The following is a 23,573-nucleotide window of genomic DNA, read 5'->3' as shown; positions in this document are numbered from 1 at the left end:
TGGAATCCCGCAATGTAAGGGTTAGGAGGAGGACGAAGGAGGGGTAGGATCCACGGACTCCTCGCAGGATGAGTCTTGACGAGGCAGGAAACAGACAGACAGGCGGACACAACCCCAATGACTACATTCCTACACGACAGTACTAATAGGTAAAGAACACTATAATCCTCCGCTCCTTACTACCTGCACGCACGAGGGACGGACTCATACACGACACACTAACAGAGCTCTAGTAGTGGCAGTACCTCACTCTAATGACGGAGGCCGGGTTATTACGGGGGATTATCGTGGTGCAATATCTCAATCCAAGGTAGACTCCCCTCCCCTCCTTCACTACCTTCCCCCTCCTCTGGGCACTGGTAAAGCCCCCCCCACCCACCCTATAACATCCGGGCAGTGCATGTGGGCAGCAGCAACCAAGGTCACTTACTAACAGTCACCACCACCACAGCCGCCCCACCTCAGCACTGGGAAGGGGTCCTCCTCCCTCCACACATCACGTTAAGAGGTCAAAGGTTAAACAGTTCTACACAATAAACTTGCTGACAAAACCCATGACCCTTCAGGCTTTTACGCCCTTAATGCACTTGTCATAAAGGCAAGCATGAACTCTGCAAGCTTCCCAGATGGGCACTGTAAACGCTTTTGCGCTTTACCTTGCACAGGATGACAAAGGGGTGCCCAATAAACTAGCCCCTAATATAAATATATAATCACCCAAGTTTCATTACCCAAGTTAAGACGATATAAACAAACACTCGTTTCATCCATCACTAACAGGACCTCCAGTTAGTGACCGCTCAAGTGAAGGCAGATCACCTTAAGGGTTTAATCGACCATAACATAAAACATTACTTTCCCGATAAACTAATTAATTACCATAAGGGATAAATAAAGAAGCCAAAACATATCCATAAAACAAATGTGATAAAATAGCAACTAACGAAGAAAAGAATAAGAGGATAATACAATAAAAGTGAATAATAATCGAATATTAATTAAGGCAGGAAAATAAAGCTGCCAACAGTGGCTGACCAGAAACTTGCCCCCACACACACACACACACACACACAAAGGAAGAAACAACAAACAAACAAAAATTAAAACACTGAAGATGGATTTAATATAACACGATAAACAAATATAAAACAACATTAACAAGACTTCTTACTAACATTCAAACTTTCCACCAATACTTCAGGAGACGACTGGGTAAACACTGGGCACCCTCATCTGTGTGTGTGTGTGTGTGTGTGTGTAAGCGGTATGATACTCGAGGAGGCTAGAGGGAGAGAAGAGACACACACACACACCGTGGACTCCTTACTTCAACACCTTACTTCATGATGCAAGTCGTGTTTGATCTCTCGCTTCAGGCACCACCAACAAAACGAGTCACTGGCAATACTTTAAATATTGTATTGTATTATTGTATTTCCTTCTTGTATTAACTGTGAGGGTAGTGATGGTGAGGGAAGGGTCGTTTTACCCAATTAGTGACGGTGGCTCTACACCCGAGTGCCTACCTGCCATCATAATCAAGTGTTGCCAATCACCACGTCATAATCAGCGTTGCCAACTACCACTCGTCATAATTATAGGTTGGTATAGGGAACAAATTACCCAATATACTTTAACACACACACACACATCCTTGACCACCGAAGGGTCAAGACGTACCTGGCGCTCCTCTCGGAGCAGCCAGGTCAACTGTTGTTGGCCCATACCAACCCTCCCTGAACCCTCTCCCACCGAATATCAACAAGTCTCACGCCAGAAGTTACAATTTCATTTAGGAAAGGAACGGAACCAGTGGAACAGTGGTGAACAGTGCTTAAGTCAGTGAGAACAACTCAACAGTAACAGTCGTACCCAAGTTAACCTTCACACAGTGAGGTCCCAGGTACCAGTGATAACGGCCCGCGAGACCCAACAACAACCACCGATGTGTTAATCCGTCTACGATAGGAAGGCCTGGGACCAAACCTCACCATATAACACCATCTGTGAGGGAATTACTACACCCATGTTCCTCAACACCATATGAGGAACACACACCAGTGATGCCCTCATAACACCATCTGTGAGGGGTATACACCACGTGATGCCCCATAACACCATCAGGGAGTTACTACACCACGTGAGGCCCCTCATAACACCATCTGTGAGGGTAATTACTACACCACGTGATGCCCCTCATAACACCATCTGTGAGGGAGACTACACCACGTGAGGCCCTCATAACACCATCTGTGAGGGAGTTACTACACCACGTGAGGCCCCTCATAACACCATCTGTGAGGAATTACTACACCACGTGAGGTCCCTCATAACACCATCTGTGAGGAGTTACTACACCACGTGAGGCCCCAACATCTGTGAGAAACCACCACGAGGTCCTCATAACACCATCTGTGAGGGAATTACTACACCACGAGGCCCTCACACCATCTGCGAGGAATTACTACACCACGCCAGGTCCCTCATAACACCATCTGAGGAACTACTACACCACGTGAGTTCCTCCTAACACCATCTGGGAGGGAGTGACTACACTACGAGTTTGCTGTTCAACACCTACATTAATCTGTATGTTCACTGTATGTCTTTTACTCTAATGAAGGCTGTTAAACCACCAATGTATGTAATAAGTCATTTATGTCCAATGTATATTTTCAGCCCTGACTGCAGAGAATTTTTCAATAAACCGTTAATTATTATTATTACACACACACACACACACACACACACACACACACACACACACACACACACACACACACACTCTCTTGACGGGGGGTTAATTAAGCAAGAGACGGGCCAACCTTGCAGGTTCACTGAATCACTCACACGGTAAACAGGTTTGGGCCCAACGAGCTGCCTGGTGGAGGTGACTTGCTGCTTACTGACGGTGCAGGATCTGATCTGAGGCGACACACACACACACACGCACACACACACATACATACATACATACATACATACATATACACACACACATAACACACATACATACATACACTATGGATACTGAATACAATAACAGGTGTAACTCGACGCTTTAAGAGTGGTGAGTGACCTTAACGTCAGTGTGTGTTGGTTCTCTTAGTGCTGTGTAGTTAATGAATTCACTGAGGTGTGGTGACTTGTGGTGGTTGTAGGTGATGCTGGGGTGGTGGTTGTTGTTGGTGATTTTGGTATAGAGTGATGGGGGTGGTGGTTGTTGTTGGTGGTGATTTGTGGTGGTTGTAGGTGATGCTGGGGTGGTGGTTGTTGTTGTTATTGTGGTTGTTGGTGATGCTAGGGGTGGTTGTTGTTGTTTATTATTATGGTTGTAGGTGATGCTGGGGTGGTGGTTGTTGTTGTTGTTATTTGGTTGTTGGTGATGCTGGGTGGTTTGTTGTTGTTGTTATTGTGGTTGTTGGTGATGCTGGGGTGGTGGTGGTAGTTACAGCATACAGTAGAGTCTAATACACACAATCTGTTTAGAACGAGGCGAGGCGGTGGAGGGGGCAGGTGGGGGTGAACCTTCATTATGATGGCGGATGTCACCTCCAGGTACTGCGTCAGGATATACGTGTGGGATTTTCCCTGCCCTGGCGTGTAAAGTTTCTCCAGTGATGCTCGAAGTCAGTGAGGGTGGCAAGACGATCTAGTGCCACAGATGATGATGATGGGTCAGTCGATACACCTGAGTGACCACAGAGAGATCCGACATTCTCACAGCGGTGTGTAACTACGCCTTGTGTGTGTGTGTGTGTGTGTGTGTGTGTGTGTGTGTGTGTGTGTGTCTCCCATTTATACGCTCTGGAAATATACGCAAGACGCCAACCATTCACTACACCAACCATTAACATAAACACAACCACACAGGTGACCACTCTAACAACCATTACGAACCATTAATGAAAGAAACCGACGCCTTACCATTCATTCCCTTAATCACCTCGCCGCCCGTACCTGCCCTAATTACCAGCCCGAGATCCTGCGGCTCCTACGGTAATCCTTCGTGGTCTGGGGAGGGGGGGCAGGGCTATAGGATACTTACCTCCTACCGTCCTCGGATCCTGCTGATATATATAGTATAAGGATAACCCTATAAGGAGGCTGACAACCCACAACAAACCCCGTAAAGAAGAACACCAAACAAAAAAAAAAAACAAAAAAAACGGGTCACTCCCAACACACACACACACACACACACACCATCTGCCATTGCCCTCCCATCATCCTCACTGACGCCATTACCGCCTGCCCCACTTAAATCACCTCACCCCAAACCTCCCCCATCCCCACCATCCGCCCAGGACAGCCCCTCCTCCCCCATAGTCAGTCTCACTCTCAACATGGGAAAATTGGACAGGTGGCAGGTAAGGCTGTAGGAGACCTGATACCTGTGCTACAATTCTTTCTCGCTTTGGGGAGATCGAGTTATTTTTGTTGTTGTTGCTGTTCTGAGGTCACACATTTTGGGGTGGGTGGGGTGGGTGGGGTGGGGTGGGGTGGGTGGGTGGGGTGGGGTGGGGTGGGGTGAGGTAGGTGGGGATGAGGATGGATGAGGTGGGTGGATAGGGATGGATGTGTGGGTGGAAAGAGAAGGTGGTTGCTAATGGTGAATAAAGCAGGAGGAGGAGAAGGAAAGAGGAAGACGAGGAGGAGGAGGAGGAAGAAGAGGAGGAAGACGAGGAGGAGGAAGACTTAGGTAATAATGTGGTTTTCTACTGGGAATGCATTTAAAGAAGAGGACTCTGGCATTGTGTTGTGTTGTGAGAAGATGGGTCGAGACGTGTAGTGTTGCATGGTGTTGTACGTTGTGTTGTGGTGTAAAGAGGATGAATGGGACAGGTAAGAGGAAACCTGTTGATGATGCTGATGAAGATGACAGACGTCAAAGACAGGTAATTTGGGGGGATAGAGGGGAGGAGGAAAGGAAGGAGGAGGGGGGAAGGAGGGAGGGGGGGGAATTATCACTTCCCTGAGACGGGAGGTGTGTGTGTGTGTGTGTGTCCCAGCTCGTGCGGGCTTTTATCTGCCTCCTCACGAATCCTTACATAAGACCATTATGCGTCACGGCGGGAGTTTATTGTTGACACGATGCTCTTTTTGGTTTTGGGTTTTAGAGAGTGTGTAGTGTGTGTGTTTTAATCCAGGGCAAGGAAAAGTTGGCATCCTTGCAACATTATAAACACACACACACACACACACACACACACACACACACACACCCCTGTAATTTCACCCTTAATACACCACAGGTCGTGTCATCATCAGAATCAATTATATTTCAAAACATTAATAACACAAAGATAAACATTAACACTAATACCTTCTGCATTCACGCCTCAGCTCCCCTATAACTAAACACACACCACGACCCAAGACACTCGTACAGTTACCCTCATCACCAATTTTACGCTACGTCTTAAATAAGTCAAACTGGACCTACCTACCCTACCTACCTACCCTACCTATCTACCCACCTACCCTACCTATCTACCTACCTACCCTACCTATCTACCTACCTATCTACCTACCCTACCTATCTACCTACCCCGCCGCCACATGCACTCACCTCCATAAATAAACTAGTGACCTTAATTTCACCAATAATCACCAAAGCGTGTGCCGGCGCGAGGCAAAACACAGCGATACCATGACTTACTCCACGCCCTTAATGTTGGATTGTGTTCTTTATACCACCAACTGCTAGGGGTCATAATGCCGAGAGTGGGTGAGTGTTTTCTTGTCCTCGGTGCAGGGCGGAAGCAGTGTGGACAAACTCCTGTAGAGACGGACAGTGGAGTGTAGGTGTGTCAGTCCCGTGGTGAACAGTTGGTTGAGTAATAACTAATGTAGCCTTGGTCACTATACACAGGGGGAAGAGGAAGGGGAGAATAGGGAAGGGAATGGGAGGGGGAAGAGAAGGGGAGGGATAAGGGGGAAGGGGGAAGAGAAGGGGAGGGATAAGGGGGAAGGGATTGTTATAGTAGGTTGTAATCATAACTCCAACAACTTATAATAAAGACGAATATTTTTTTTATTTTTTTTCTTTCTCGAACGAACATTTATCACTTTATATACAGTAGATGGCGCCACCGGAAGCCAAGCATCCCGTGTAGCACAAATCTTCCAGCTAATACATGTAGTGTACAGCATTGTAAGTTGTTGTAGTTATGATTACAACCTACTACAACAATCCCTCCCCCTCCCCTTCTCTTCATCCTCCCCCTCCCCTACCCCCTCCCCTTCCCAGTATGCCAGATTAAGTTACAGTTCCCACACGACGGAATTAATTATTATCCCCTGTAAATAATCAGCTGTTCGGTAGTTTAATTACCTGATCAAAGTGGAATATTACCCTCGATGTGTTCCTACCAACACTACGTCACAAGTCAATATAATGTTTCTCTAATTCATCTCTGACGTTTTTAATCGTATCATTAGGCAAAAACTGTGACGACTAAACCCAGGTGAGAGTAATCACAGGTAATGGCAGGGGGGGAGGGAGGGAGGGAGGGGATAACGCAATTGAAGGCAGGCGCTGAGGGGGGGGACGGGATGGGTGAGGGAGAAAACGAGTGAGGAGGGACACACCATGCCCCCTGGCTATGCCTCCGACACATGACTACGAACAATGCATTCTGAAAGACACAACGTAATCCCCTACCCTCCTCCTCCCCCACTATGTTTATGTCGACATCATCAACTGGTACAGGTGAGGCGCGGGCCACCTACACCTCACTACACCAACAAGGCAAACACTTCACCGATTATGAATGATGAGTCCTACGCAAACCCAGGCCTCAAGGCGTGTCCCCCCCACCCCTATCTCTTCCTTCCCCCTGTCCCAACCCCCCTACTCTCTCAGGTGGTCAGCGGGTCTTGCCAGGGGGAGAAGGGGAAGAGAGAGGGGGTACACAAGGTGAGTTCCCACGCTCCCCGTCACCTCTCACCCACCACTCACAGGGCTCACACGTGCCCGCCCGCCCACACCTGTGTATGATTGCCTGCGTTTCGATTCGCTCACACGTGTTGCTTCTAATGTCCACACGACACACACACACCTGGCTTATTATACTCACACATGTACACCAAACCTACGCATGCCTCAAGTGTACACCACATGTACACCTGTCCACTGCACCACAAAAAAATAAACCAGCCCAGTGTACACACCACACCTACACCTCACTGCTTGAGACTGACAGCAAACACCCTTACCTCAGCTGTGTCCACATACAGGACATATTAGCCCGACACTGTGTACACCTGACACACACAACGCACATATGACAGAGCAAACATCCGCATAACTTTAAACATGGACCGAGATGGACATTGTATATATACACTGAGGCACAACCTGGCGAGGCACAATGTTAACACGAGTCCTTAATCTCTCTGGGACTCTTATGTTAACACGAGTACTTAATCTCTCTGGGACTCTTATGTTAACACGAGTACTTAATCTCTCTGGGACTCTTATGTTAACACGAGTCCTTAATCTCTCTGGGACTCTTGTGTTAACACGAGTCCTTAATCTCTCTGGGACTCTTATGTTAACACGAGTACTTAATCTCTCTGGGACTCTTATGTTAACACGAGTACTTAATCTCTCTGGGACTCTTGTGTTAACACGAGTCCTTAATCTCTCTGGGACTCTTATGTTAACACGAGTCCTTAATCTCTCTGGGACTCTTATGTTAACACGAGTACTTAATCTCTCTGGACTCTTGTGTTAACACGGTCCTTAATCTCTCTGGGACTCTTATGTTAACACGAGTCCTTAATCTCTCTGGGATTCTTATGTTAACACGAGTCCTTAATCTCTCTGTTACTTAATCTTATGTTAACACGAGTACTTGATCTCTGGGACTCTTATGTTAACACGAGTCCTTCTCTCTGGGACTCTTATGTTAACACGAGTCCTTAATCTCTCTGGGACTCTTGTGTTAACACGAGTCCTTAATCTCTCTGGGACTCTTATGTTAACACGAGTCCTTAATCTCTCTGGGACTCTTATGTTAACACGAGTCCTTAATCTCTCTGGGACTCTTATGTTAACACGAGTACTTAATCTCTCTGGGACTCTTATGTTAACACGAGTCCTTAATCTCTCTGGGACTCTTATGTTAACACGAGTCCTTAATCTCTCTGGGACTCTTATGTTAACACGAGTCCTTAATCTCTCTGGGACTCAGCCATGTTAATATTGTTATTATTATCGACTCTGCATCTGTATTTTTTTTCTGGCTAAATAAACCGTTTCAATATCTCTAAGACTCTGGCTTAAACGAGTTGTGGTGGAGGAGGCAGGGTGAGGCAGGAGGCAGGGTGGGGTAGGACGCAGGAGGCAGGGAGGATAGGACGCAGGAGGCAGGGTGGGGTAGGACGCGGGAGGCAGGAGGTGAGGCAGGAGGCAGGGTGGGAATTGGGACACCCAGGAGGCAGGGTGGGGCAGGAGGCAGGGTGAAGGGTGGGACGCAGGGAAAGGTGAGGCAGGAGGCAGGGTGGGAGTATGACGCAGGGGAGGATGGGACCCAGAAGGAGGCAGGGTGGGGTAGGACGCAGGGAGGCAGGGTGAGGCAGGGTGGGGTGGGACGCAGGAGGCAGGGTGGGCAGGGAGGCAGGGGTGAGGCAGGACGCAGGGGAGGCCAGGGGATAGGACACCAGGAGGCAGGGTGGGGTGGGACGCAGGAGGCAGGGGTGAGGCAGGGTGAGGCAGGAGGCAGGGTGGGGTAGGACGCAGGAGGCAGGGAGGATAGGACGCAGGAGGCAGGGTGGGGTAGGACGCGGGAGGCAGGGGGAGAGACAAGGTGGGATAAGAAGCAGGAGGCCGAGTGTAGCAGGACGCAGGGTAGGAGAGAGGGCCCCCAGGTCGCTGTAGTGGCATTGTAGCCGTCGGTCACGTCCCTGGCGGATGCATGACAGCGGTGGGGGTGACCGTGGTAGGACGTCATTGTGGCAGAAGTTACGTGTCATCGTCCTAAATGTCAGTGACTGGCGGGCGTGGGTTTTAAAAGGAGTCTGTCTGTCTGCCTGCCTGTCTGTCTGTCCACATCAACCTTCATTTGAATAGTCACTCTCCTCTCCCTGTGTATTAGGTGGAACTTGGAACCTGTTGAATTAATAACAAAAAATCAACCCAACTTAACCTAGCCCACCTTAACCCAACCTCACCTAATCCAGCTTACCCTAACTTAACCTATTCTTAGTTAACTTAACCTAACCTAACTTAACCTAACATGATATAACCTGATCTGATGCACCTGTCCAAATATCCCGGTAGACTAACCCCAGTTCACTCGACTAGTTAGTAGCTGCGGTTGTCTGTGTTAAGAGCGTTGCTGGGTCCTGTAACAACCTAACACACTTTTTCGAACATTCATCTCCTGAAGGTTAACACAGCACCCCCCACCCATTCTCCCCCTCCCCCACCCATCCCCCCCCTCCTCCATCCCTCTTCCTCCTTGTCTCCCTGCCTCAACCTCCCCCTCCCTCCTCTTCTCCAAACCTCTCCCTCCCTCAACCTCTCTCTCCTCCTCCCCCTGGGCGACGGTCAGTGGCTGGTCCGTTGGTAAGGCTTGGTTAGTTACTCAAGGGGCCAAGATTACCAGGAGAAGAGGGCAGCACGCTAAAGTAGATAAGGAAAGGTTCTCACCATTGTCTGTGTGGTGAGACGGCCCTTCATAACCCAGACTTTCTCGTTGGTGGTGGTGGTGATGATGGTGGTGGTGGTGGTGGTGGTGATGGTGGTGATAATGGTGGTGATAGTGGTAGTGGTGGTGATAGTGGTAGTGGTGGTGGTGGTGATAGTGGTAGGGTAGTACTCCTCCCCAAGCACTGTAACTTATAAAGATACTTGAAACATATGGACGGGAGAGGGTCACTAACATGCAGCCCTCATGTCGAGAGTGTAGAGATAAGTTATCACCCGAACAAGGTACACAGTAAGTGCTCCTAAATGACTTTCCCACACACACACACACACACACACACACACACTATCTAGACTTGATGTTCTCACCCCCATCACAGCTATTCAAACAGGATGTGGACTTTGGCACTGTACACTATGGACAACCTTTGTCCATACACCCCCCCCACATTTCAACACACATTCTCTCCATATCATTTCCTCCTTTTCCTCTATCATCAATTCTCTCTCTCTCTCTCTCTCTCTCTCCTCCCCCTGTGTCGACGCGGGACAGGACCTCACTCAACCATCAGCTAAGATCACAGATGCCAACACCGATCCGTCTTGCGGCCAGAGACACAGAGGACAATGACGGACATCCCCCGGAAGTTGTGCTAAAAGTGACCAACCTGCCCACCGCCGACAACATGGCAAACACCAGAGAAAGAGAGAAAGGAGAGCCGGGCCAAAGATAACATTAGGCTCAGGTGACCATTACCTGGAGGAAAGGTAAGGTAACGTAAGGTAAGCCGACCGTGGGACCCTTAGACGGACATTTAAACTCCCCAAGATACCTGACGCAGCAAAACACAGACACCAATACATTAATCACCTTAAGAGTTAAACTTACGACAAATGATGTGTTAGTAAAGAGTTAAAACAAGAAGATAATTAATAAAGGTGAGACGTGAGACTCCCCGCTGCTGGTGACCATATGTACCACAACCTTCCAAGACGATGCCTCACTGGCCTTGAGTTAGCCGGGGGTTGAGGGAAGTGATTAGGGCCAGGTAAGAATGAATGGGAACACTAATGAATGGCGGAGGAGCTCGGCCTACAGGAAACACACACACACACACACACACACACACACACACACACACACGAGGATTAAAATACACCTGGAAGCTTTTAAATACGGAACAGAGACAGCGGAAATGTTGTAGAGCTGAGACACCTTCCAGTACAGTAGACCCTGGAGGCTTAATATGGCCACCAACAGTACCTTGGTAACTGACTATACACGGGTTACATTCACCTTGATGTTATTAATGAAAGACCGACACACAAACATATCACCTGGAAATTTGTCCTTGTTTATATCACCTGACGAATAACCACCCTAATGTTACCCTAGAGGGATTAAATTAGGGTGATTAGGGAGTTTAATCACCAGGTTCATATATATATGTGTATTGTTTGTCTCTTAGCCTTCACCCCCAGTCTCTACCCCCGAGGCGGAGGTGAGGCAAAACAGTGAGACTTCTGGCCAAAAGATCTGTAATGTGTGGAAGGGAATATGTAAGGGGTGATCTGTAGGTGGTGTGTGAGGGGGGGGGGTGCTACAGGAAAGTGTTTCATCACAAACACACACACACGGAAATTCCTCCCCGAGTGTCGCAATGGTTACAGGGTGCGCCTCAACACATGCCTCCCTGATAATAGCAATCAAAAAATGTATTCAATATTACACGTCCTATTTCGAGTCACCTGAAGATTACACAACATAAGTTAATTCACCTTAAGACTGACCACCTTAATGATAACCTATGTAGCCTAACTCCACCAGGTAGTGTTAGTAAAGCTTTTTAATTAATCATCAGGTGAAATAATTTGGGGTTCCTAATCTTCAGGTGATTAATAATAGTTTCTCTTTCTCCCGATGAAGAAGATTCACCACACACACGCACACACACACACACACCTCTGCACTGTGGTCTCTAAATATTCAATTTTCTACTGACGAAGGAAAATGAATTCATATTTTTCATCTCATTCTGTCCATCTGTCTCGTCCTCACTGTCTCACTGGCCCCCCCAAGACATCCTCAGACCATGATGCGTGACGAACAGCTTCTGGGCGTCACACATCCCTGACTTTGAGAGATTAACTATGGAGCTATCTCGTCACCGCCCCCCATCATTCCCCCCTCGACAGCTAGACCCCTTCCCCAGCAACCAGTCTCCCCAAGCAACACTCCCTCAGCAGCCAACAACCCCCAGCAACTATCCCCCCTCCTCCCCCTCCCCACCTAACCTGCTGCCTCGTTCTCAAATCAGATACAAAATTACACACGTGCTGACTGGCTCCCAACCTTGTAATCTCGCCCACATGGTTCTCCTCCGTACAGTCACGGCAGCCCACTCACTCCTGTATCACAAGGAAGGTGGGGCGGAGTGGGGGTGAGGTGGGGTATGGTGGGGGAGGGGTCTCATGTGAGGTGGGGTGGGATGGGGGAGGGGGTCTCAGGTGGGGTGGGGTGAGGGAAGGGCGGGGGTGGTCTCAGGGCAGGTCAGCGAAATGGTTGCAAGTTCATCAAGTTTTTCTTCAAGTTCAACCAGTTTATTTTTTTCCTTTGCATCTTATTTTTTATTATTATTATTATTATTTTTTTTTGGTGGAGGCTGCAGAGCTAAGTTATGTGTGACCAGCTGCCCGTGTGAAGGGGGAATGACCGGAACCACAAGTGACAGGTACAGGGGACAGGTACAAGTATTCGGCACACACAGTCACACGGTCAACACCAAATGCTAATAGCTTCAACATTCGACAGGTCATTATATAAATATTTGGTGAAGTTCAGAGCACACAATGACCTCCCCCCCCCCCCTTAAAAGTAGCGGTACGAGAAGATGTGGTGTGGTAGTGTGGTGGTGTGGTAAGGTGGCTATCTATATTACACACACCTATATCACTTTGTACCTGTATTTTTCTGGTTAAATAAATCAAACTTAAAAAAAAATTCCCCTTCTATACCATCTAGCGGGCGTCCTCAGTGGTACTCTGGTCCGGCACACATCAATATGCATGGCAGCGCCCGCCCATCCCTTGGATTAATGCGCCTCACCTTTGGGCGTCTCCACTGACCCCGACAACGTCCGGGCAGCGTCCAAACAGTTCCTTGTGTACCCGGGGCCCACGAGAACACCGCGTCAGTAACAACCTCGAGTAAAGGGGAATAAGACGAAGAAGAAGAAAAAAATAATGTGGATTCCTATTAGACTCCGGTCAGCGTGTAAGAAGACTCGCACGAGGTGAGGTGGTTTCATTCAGCGACAAAAAGTGGCCCGCATGGCTCCGTGTTGTGCCTCGTGCCGCAGCTACCAGATACCACCACCGTCAAACACTCTCTTAACACACCCCATCCTGGGCTTCTAGTTCAACATTTTAACTCTCATCTACTGTCTAATAATAACGTTGTGTGGGTTCGGGTGATCATTCTAGAGTGTGTGGTGTGTGTGTTTACCGCGGCGAGGGAGGAAGCATTAAGCCAGGCAGCCAGTACTTCATCACGTGCCGAAGTTTAGATGGCTGTGAGTGCGTACGTCCGTGTAGTGCGCGGGGAGGCGGTGTGTATGTGTGCGTGCGTTCGTAAGTACGTTCTCCGTTGAGACTGTGGGAAAACATCTGCCCGTGTCTTGAGACATTCCAGCGCACCCCGTCACCCCCCATCACTCCTCCCCCTCCCCCCCATAACCCTACCCCCCTTCCCGGAGTAAGCACGGGGCATAGAGGTGCCGGAGGCCGCCACACACCACCAACTGTTATTGCTAATTGTATCCCTTCTTGAGCATTCTGCACCACATGATTCACCAATTACTTCACTATAAAGGTACACATTTTGGTAGACACTGTATGTGAGTATATCAAGGTTAGACAAGTGTACTTACGCATAACATGAAGGTACTGGCTGCTCCGCCACGACAGACATAAACCATTTAAGGTTATCTGCAACTCACTACTTGTGTTCAATGCCGCAGTACTTTTTATTAACGTTATTGCATGGAAGTGCTTTAAATGCGGATGTATTAGGTGTAGGGGAGTGAGCGTGTGAGGGAGGTGCGGGCGAGGATGTGGCGATATCTGGCAGGGAGGGCGGCAGCTGCGGCGGGCAGGTGGTGTGTGTGTGGGAACGCGTACGACTAGCCCGTTCTCACGCTCGCCTAGCCCCGCCCCTTCCTCGTCCCTGCTAATATAAGGCGGGAGGACCGCGGTGTACTTCATACTCATTCCAATACTCGCTGAGAGCACTACTAGCTCTGCTCAGCCACCCGCTGCTAGTACTACTCTTGTGAACTTTGGCTGTTTTACCAGTCGTGTGTATTTGAACTCAAGATGGCTTGTGAATTGGAGCCGCTGTCCCGCACCTACCAGTACCGCAAGGTGATGAAGCCCATGCTGGAACGCAAGCGGAGGGCCCGCATCAACAAGTGCCTCGACGAACTCAAGGACCTGATGGTGACAGCACTTCAGGCGGAGGGCGAGTCCATCGCCAAGCTGGAGAAGGCCGATGTGTTGGAGCTCACTGTCACTCACCTCAAAAAACTCCAGCGTCGTAACCAGCTTGCAGTGAGACCCATCCCTACAGATCAAGACAAGTTCCGTGAAGGCTATAGCCACTGTGCCTCCGAGGTGTCCCGCTGCCTGGCCTCTGTGCAGGGCGTCGACGTCACCCTCGGTACCAAGCTCATGACCCACTTGGGCATCTCCCTTACCAACTACGAGAAGAGAGCCCCCCTCACCATACTTGTGCCTCAGGCAGAGCCCTCACCCGCTCTCTCATCAGCATCCAGTGGCTACTCTTCAGCCTCCGAGCTCTCTCCCACGCCATCCACCTCCAGCAGGAACAGCAGTTCCCCCGCTTGCAGCACCGCCAGCAGCAGCAGCAGCCCATCACCCCGCCCTCAGGGGCTCCTCACCATCGCCGCGCCCTCTGGTCCCATGTGGCGTCCTTGGTAACCATTCAACGCTCTCTTCAACCCTGAAGCCGCTACCTCAACCAATCGTTCGTCAGCAACCTGTTGAAGTTACCCAATCAACGATACCGATGATGCTGTCATCACAAGAGAACGACCAATGAGGAGCGCGCCTTCTTGCATTCTGTGATAGCCCCGCCCCCGGGATCTGCTGTGATAGGCCGCCACGCGGAGTGATACCTACTGTGATACGCACCACTCACTTCATCAACCTCCATCACTCATCACTCAACACAAAATCATCAAATATTTAATAAATAAAACAATATTTTAATTTACCACCATCTTTATCTACCCTCCTTATATATGTACCCTGAGACCCAAAGAGTATCACTAGAATGAACCAAAAATATATAAATAAATGCACTGAATATAAAAATAAATAACAAAATGAAAATATCTGAATAACAGAGAAAGTTACAATAAAAAAAAATATGGAAATAAAAAAGATCCAAAAACAACAATAATCTGGTTTGTATAACAACACCAGAAAAGATATAACCCAAAAACTTGAGAACAAACAAACAATCAACAACTAATAATACAAATTCAGGTATTCAGAAAAATATCAATGAATGATCAGGAAAAAAAATCAATGAAAAACTTAACGAGGAAATAATACTGTAGCAACTGTCGTATCATGAAGCCAAAGGAGAGGACACACACAAAGCCAGAACGTGATGCTTAAGTAACGGGAGGAAGAGGAAAGAAACGTCAATAAACTCTACGGAAAACGCACGCCACAGTTCATTTACAAACCGGACATCATAAAAAACGTTTACCATTTCAAGGGGAAACTTTATCAATGGCGCAACTCTTTCATTATTATTGCAATCGCTGGTTATCAGTTAAACTTTTACTATTATTACGAGTATTATTAAACAAATATAATTCACTATCAACAGTACAGTAAATTATTGGTACACAGAAACAAAACTCCAAATAAAATAACAAATATAAATGAAAATAACCCAATTTAATGAAAATTTCCACCTTTTACAGAGAATCTTTAAAATATTTGTAATATTATAAAACACACACATGAACAAATTACATAAAGGTTAATATCATCTTCAAGTACTGACTATTATATACGGGAGCCATAACCTGTGAAATGATTACCAGCAGAGTAAGAAGGAGATGTTTTCTTGAGCTGTTTGTGTTTCATCTCCTGACATACGGGGGGGACACAGTACATAAGAGGTAGTGCAATGGTAAGGATATAAAGGAATTTGTAACAATGGATCGTAAAGCATTTAGAGGGGAGGGATCACCTTATGTTTTGACCCCCTTTAGTTTATTCCACATTTAGATTAGCTAGATGAACGTATGGGTAAAGGTAAGGTAAGGTAAGGTTTAAGGTAAGGTAAGGTTTAAGGTAAGGTTTAAGGTAAGGTAAGGTTTAAGGTAAGGTAAGGTTTAAGGTAAGGTAAGGTTTAAGGTAAGGTAAGGTTTAAGGTAAGGTAAGGTATGGTTTAAGGTAAGGTAAGGTTTAAGGTAAGGTAAGGTTTAAGGTAAGGTAAGGTTTAAGGTGAGGTAAGGTTTAAGGTAAGGTAAGGTTTAAGGTGAGGTAAGGTTTAAGGTGAGGTAAGGTTTTAAGGTAAGGTTTAAGGTAAGGTAAGGTTTACAAGGTAAGGTTTAAGGTAAGGTAAGGTTTAAGGTAAGGTAAAGATAAGGTAAGGTTTAAGGTAAAATTTAAGGTAAGGTTTAAGGTAAGGTAAGGTTTAAGGTAAGGTAAGGTTTAAGGTAAGGTAAAGATAAGGTAAGGTTTAAGGTAAAATTTAAGGTAAGGTTTAAGGTAAGGTAAGGTTTAAGGTAAGGTAAAGATAAGGTAAGGTTTAAGGTAAAATTTAAGGTAAGGTTTAAGGTAAGGTAAGGTTTAAGGTAAGGTAAGGTTTAAGGTAAGGTAAAGATAAGGTAAGGTTTAAGGTAAAATTTAAGGTAAGGTTTAAGGTGAGGTAAGGTTTAAGGTGAGGTAAGGTTAAGGTTTAAGGTGAGGTCAGGTTAAGGTTTACGGTTAAGGTTTAAGGTTAAGGTAAGGTTTAAGGTTAAGGTAGGAGTAACGTTAGGGTGGTTAATCTTCACATGATCCCCTATTATACATAAGCATTATATAATCTGGCCACCTGATATACCACATGTGACAATCATAAGTGTTGTGTCACATAACTGGTAATGATAACAACATTTCCTGTCTTTAAGTACCTAAAGTAGTGGTTTATCTCTTAACTGTCTTTTGTATTATATTACTAAATACTTGTCAAATAATAATAATAATAATAATAATAATAATAATAATAATAATAAAAGAAATAAACTAACCTAACTTAAGCTAACCCAACTTAACCTAACCCAACTTAACCTAACCCAACTTAACCTAACCCAACTTAACCTAACCCAGCTCAACCTAACCTAGCTTAACATTAACCTGACCTGAGGAGAGGGATCAATAAAAGCCATAGGAGTACAGAGAGGTAGTTCCCGCCTTAACTAACCTATCTCATATATGCTTAAATTATAATGACAAGCAACTTCTCAAACCTCTGGCGCCGAGATAGACTGATATATTATTCAGTAAAACAAAATAAGCTTCAACGTTGAATTAATTTAATATGTCAACGTTTCATATCATACCCTTGTACACACTGAACCAACGCGTAAATGTAGGATGATTTCACCGAATAAATATAAATGTAGGATGATTTCACCGAATAAATATCCAAGGTAATAATAGTTTTCATGAGTTTCCCCTTCTCTTAGTTTACGTTTTCTCTAAGTAACAATACAGAAAACGGAGATCACTAACTCAAGTAATTTGACGAGACGACATTACGGCTCATGTTAAGTCACTCTTTCTTCAAAAATATCCGATTAATTTTTACTTTATTTGGGTTTACTGACTCTGATTAAACTAGTGATGTTATTAAATAGTCGATATCTAAAATTATTAAACAATTTCACATTATTTTCTCCATATTTTACTGTTAGAATTACGATAACACAAATTCGATTACTTATCCTCTTTCCCCGAGTTCTTCTACTTCTTCTTAATTTCTTACTCTCCTTCTCATTTCTTACCCCACCTTCCTTCCCCAACTTGTGATTACCTATATTCTCTTATTCCTAACATTTATCATTCCTATCAGTCTATTTATCATTATTCCTTCTCACCCTCTATTCTTCTACAGACTTAAATAGCCGTTCAAAGTAATAATAATAATAATAATAATAATAATAATAATAATAATAATAATAATAATAATAATATATGATTACGTTTGGCTACGCTATATAAAATTCCCACTGACCATTAGACTTTCAATCTTTGCCATGGAGGTTTGGCGTTTCTTTGGAACCTGTGTGTGTGTGTGTGTGTGTGTGTGTGTGTGTAAAATAGACGTTTAATGCATACATATTGACGTAAAATTGAGCATCAAGTCAAGTTTTAACACCTGGAGTAAAGATTTGAGGTGTCGAGGGGGTACACGGCTTCCTAACACACACACACACACCCCTACCTCCCAAGTAAATAAATCCCCCAAGGAGTACTTACAAAACACGAGAGGAGGCCAACAACAACCCTTGGGGCAAACAACACCCCACCCGTACCCTGGGGTTAAGACAACGTACTCAACAAGAGGTCAAATTAACGCACTCAAAAGTCATCGTCCTCATGGGGTTAATATGCTACAGGGGAAGCACCTCACCCACACACAACAACTATATTACCCACAATTCTCTTAATCATTTTTACCAACTCCCCAAAAAACCCTGCAGGTGTACATTCCATCAGGCGAAATATTATATCCTCTTACTGCACCAGAAGGTATAATTACGGTATTTTTTATTATACTAAAATATATATCATCCAGTAACTAACAAGAAGCATATACCGACGAAAACACCAAGTATATAATACCCTTTTTTCTGTAAAATACGGTATATAGGCTGGTCATATCTCGTCCACAGCCACGCCAAAAAACCGGTTCTATAAATTCACTTACTGAAGCGTTGGAATTACTGAGCGGTCATGTTGAGATTGGGTACACTACGGTCATGTTGAGATTGGGTACACTACGGTCATGTTGAGATTGGGTACATTACGGTCATGTTGAGATTGGGTACATTACGGTCATGTTGAGATTGGGTACATTACGGTCATGTTGAGATTGGGTACATTACGGTCATATTGAGATTGGGTACACTACGGTCATGTTGAGATTGGGTACACTACGACTTTTGTTTAGGCTACCTGTAGAAATTTACTCCCATTTATTACATAACCAAAAAGGGACAACAAAGGTCCCCTCATCCCTAAAAGTGCTTCTACACGCTGGGACCACCTGACGAAGTAGCAGCACTAGAGGTGGAACTGAAACCACGTGTAGAGAGAAGTAACAATGGTTGGTAGTGTCTTTGGGGTTTTGTCAAGATAATTTTACTTACGCAAAAAAAAAAATTTCTTCGTGAGGTAGGGAAGGGGAGGGGAGGGGAGGGGGAGGGGGGGAGGGGGAAGGGAGGGGAAGGGGAGGGGAAGGGGAGGAGGAGGAACTATACAACCTGGATTGTTTTCTATGATGTTCTGACTTTGGCAAAAACACCAGTTGTACGGAAAAACCTCACCTCATGAACACACTGAAGACTCTTGACATATGAGCGCTGTTCAACTACATCCTATTGTGTTCATTCAAAACCGATTTCCTCATTGCGTTCTGATATAAGAATGGTAACTCTCATCACTATAGTTTTCTTCTCGTAAGCAGGATATTAGCACAACTTTATCATCCATCGGCACTAACGTTGGCTGGGATTCGTATTAGTATCCTCCCCATCTCTCTTTGGTGAGTCTTCATTCGAGTCAAACTGCTCTGTTGTCAGTGTTGGTGGGAGAGTCGGTAGTGACCAGGAAGGGTGCAACAGGCTAAGCGCACTTTACCGAAGGTGTATAACCATCTTCTGTACGTAAGTGTGTGTGTGTGTGTGTGTGTACGCGTCACAAGAACTACCAAACTACCTCAACAGCTTCGTTTCACCATCTCCGGTTTATTTACATTCAGATAATTTAACGCCAAATTCATGGATCAATCACATATAACTCCCAAAAGCGTTGTATAAAAAGCGTTTCTTTTACTCTAGTGTTAAGTAGTTCAATTCTGTCCTAAAACACAAAATCCACCGAAATATTCCTGAGTGATAGGTGACACAAGTATGTATTGCCTCTTTAGTTAACAGTGTATCAACAACCACACATGAACTACTGTAACTGTACATTTCTCATACCTTGGACATCAGGTGAGGAGTTCGTCTGGAGATCTGAGATAGAAAAATAAACAATTACTAGACATAAAACAACAGGTAATCTCAGTATCTCAAGATTAAGATCACACGGTACAGCTTGTATGTAAGTCAAGTGGGGGCACACACAAGTAGATCAGACCAGAAGCCGTTCATGAAGCAAGACATTAGTGATTCAGTGGTGTGTTGCTTCGGTAGTACTGTACTGTATGGTGTTGAGTTAACTAGGCAGCTGCTGATGTAGAATATTTTCCTATGTTTTTCAGGAAGTTCGTAAGTCACATCTGTTACCTAGAATACTGGGCTGAATCAGCAGGTCACTCACATCAACCAACCAATGAAACCAACATAACCTTACCTAACTTCCTAGCAGCCTCTTCCATATTAACCAGGAAATACTTATTATGATACGTTACCAATAAAAGCAAATGTGTTAAAGCGTCATGATATAATTTACGTCTTTAGTGGATCGGTTATGTTACATTGACTATTCATAACCATTCCCAGTATCGCATCTCATTAATAAACAAAACAAGGTGAATCGTGCATCAATAATTACCCAGGTAGTTGCGGACCTATTGTAAACAGTTACCAATACTCGCTTACTAACCTAGGTCCGTGAATTGGTTCTGTTGGAGACGATTGTGCTGACGACCACAGACTAGCGTACACTGTCCCGGCCAACGCACTCACACAACAAGCGGGTACAACGTTTTGAGGTTTTCGTAATGTTGGCATAATTATCTCCAGTTGTGCCTCCAGGTCCACTTGCCTTAGACCATGGATCACAGTGTAACATATCTTAGGTACATACGAATCTCAGATGAATTGCCTTCTGAGTTTTCTTAACGTTAGCAGTCAAACAATTATGTTCCTACTTCTCTCTTGGCAATAAACTCGATTCATTAGCTGTGTGCTCTGCCTCTAACACTCTTATTATCGTCCACTGTACAAATTTTCAGGTTATAGTTGACCTGGGAGTCTGGTGACTATATACAAAAGATAGGAGAGCGGACCGAAATGTTGTGCTCATTGGGTCCTAAAAAGTGCTGAGCCAAAGCAATAGATGGCGCCAGTGTGTAACTCGTGTCGTCAGCAAAGACTATAGTTTGTTTATGTCACGTGACCGCGAAATTTATTTACTGTCAAAATGGCAGTAAGAGGACACCCGTGCGTGTTATGCCGCAGAACCATGAATGATCATCCCCCCAATTTGCATACCATTCATTCCCAAAGGATGCACAAAGGTCGGAGCACAGTTTGGAATAACATACATATGACAGGTTTACTTATTATATTTACAAACAATGTGACAACTCCCTGCAGGCAAAGTAGAATCTGATTTTTAAATAGTATTTACAGGTGCTTGCAATGGGTACAAGTACTGAGGCTTGAGAAACTTGAAGCATAGAGCCCAGAAAATATAAAAAAGACACCGAAGTCAATTACACTGCAGGGAAGGCAACTTCTAGGCTTAAAACATGTATGTCCAGATATTAACCAAGGCGTGTATTATAATATGTACAGTATGTCAAATATTGCAGATAAATATGTTTGCATATGTATATGTCTATAGAAGTTATTTTATGATCCACATCTATATATTTTGTGAAAATAAACCATACAACTATTTATAAATATCTCACCCCCAAAATACTGACTGTTGCTCATGATACTAAAAAACAATGTTACATTTTATATTCTAAAGCCTAGAACATGAGTTGGCCTTCAGTTGACTTAAATACACGAAACAGGATATTTATATGGTTCACACATAAAATATGGTCCAAACATGAATAAAAATTAAAGAGTAACAATTCTTAAAATAACTTATTATAACATAGCGAGGTGAACGACTAATGTATACATTTTATGTGTATTATATGGAGAAAATATAAAATTGGTTATATTAACATATCTATAGCATATTTCCGAAAATTGACACGTTAGCAACCGTTAAAATTATGCTCCGTATAGTGATGCACCAGTTCAATAGATGGCGCTGTTATGGATTTAGACCACATATTTTTAACGGTAGGGATAATCACTTTCCTATCTTCCGTGTATATGCAACCCAACGAGCTAACTACTGTTGTTGCCCGTCCGTTTGTTTACCCTTCTCATTTGCTGGTGAGTGAATGAGAACTGGCTGCACCAGTTTGTAGCGTTGGGCCCCTGCCACTATGTTTCGTCCTCTACAATGATGTACAGTATTTGGTCTTTTTTGGCCAGCAGGATTACAAGTAGTCGCAAAAAACAATGTACTGGGCATTTTGTATATTTATCAGACATTTTCCTGTAGTATCTTTATAACAAAATGTCCATATTTTTGGTCATTTAAAATATTCTAGGTTAAAAGTCCTAAGTAGTTTTTCCTAATAAAAGAAGAAAGAAAACTAAAATATTTATTTTATAGAAAAATTTGTTTCAAGGAAACTCAAATAAAATCGCCAGAGGTATAGTAATACAAACTAAAGAAACCCCTAGTAAGATAATTACATATCTAACCTGATCTTTATCCAAGCCAATCCCAGCTACTTATCCAAGGCTTATCCCATCCTCGATATCCAAACTTCCACGTGGTGCCAATACTAATCTGTCTTAAATATTAACATACATTCACTCAAACAATAACTGGGGGTCCTTATATGAATGACTTAATACGATGTTCAGTTCCGTAATACTGAGAAACAAGGCAGCAGCATTTACGACACTCTTTAAACATGACTGAGAGGGTGTTAATATAGGGGTAACAGAGACAATATTGAACAGCTTTGAGGTTTGAACTGCGACACACACAGGTAACCAGACATATCCTGCATATTAACTCAGGTAACACGTCATGCTGCCCTGTTTCGACACCTAACATGTGGCTGAATTGGTTAACTGGGCCAGTTCTAAGAGGTCTACAAACCCATTTCGACTGGGTCCAAGGAACCTTAGATGAAGCCCATCTAACCAATCGCCCCAGAATATGGTGGCTCACGACTCCGCTTTCTGCTGGTGGTGTTTCACAAGAGGGAGGACTGGGGGAGGGAGAGGGGTGAGAGGGGGTGGGGAGGGAGAGGGGGAGGGGGGGGGGGGGGGGAGAGGGGGTGAGGGAGGGGTGAGAGGGGGGGTGAGGGAGAGGGTGAGAGGGGGGAGGGAGAGGGGAGGGAGGGGGAGAGGGGTGAGGGAGGGGGAGGGGTGAGAGGGGGGAGGGGAGGGGTGAGGAGGGGGTGAGGGGAGAGGGGTGAGGGAGAGGGGGGGTGAGGGGAGAGGGGGGGAGAGGGGTGGGAGGGGTGAGGGAGAGGGGTGAGAGGGGTGAGGGGAGGGGGAGGGGAGAGGGGTGGAGGAGAGGGGTGAGGGGGGGAGGGGAGAGGGGTGAGAGGGGGGGAGGGGAGAGGGGGGTGGGGGAGAGGGGGTGGGAGGGGTGAGGGGAGAGGTGAGAGGGGAGAGGTGAGGGGAGAGGGGTGAGAGGGGGGGAGGGGAGAGGTGGGAGAGGGGGTGAGGGAGAGGGTGAGAGGGGGTGAGGGAGAGGGGTGAGAGGGATGACGGGAGAGGAGAGGGGTGAGAGGAGGAGACTAGAGGGGAGAATAACCTTGTTGTGGTAAATGTTAGTTACA

At 45.5% G+C, this 23,573-nt stretch overlaps 1 protein-coding gene across 1 annotated transcript; it reads left to right on the top strand.

Moving 5' to 3' along the window:
- The first annotated feature begins 13,912 nt into the window (after positions 1-13,912).
- Positions 13,913-14,951, top strand: LOC121860602 (enhancer of split mbeta protein-like). Its single transcript, XM_042357794.1, has one exon. The coding sequence runs from the start codon at positions 14,033-14,035 to the stop codon at positions 14,654-14,656; it is 624 nt and encodes a 207-aa protein (XP_042213728.1). The 5' UTR covers positions 13,913-14,032; the 3' UTR covers positions 14,657-14,951.
- The last annotated feature ends 8,622 nt before the right edge of the window (positions 14,952-23,573 follow it).

The sequence above is a fragment of the Homarus americanus genome, unplaced genomic scaffold, assembly GCF_018991925.1.
Source record: "Homarus americanus isolate GMGI-L3 unplaced genomic scaffold, GMGI_Hamer_2.0 scaffold11150, whole genome shotgun sequence".
NCBI classification, from domain to species: domain Eukaryota; kingdom Metazoa; phylum Arthropoda; class Malacostraca; order Decapoda; family Nephropidae; genus Homarus; species Homarus americanus.
Note: the sequence above shows the minus strand (reverse complement) of the source record. Positions and strands in the feature narration are given on the sequence as shown.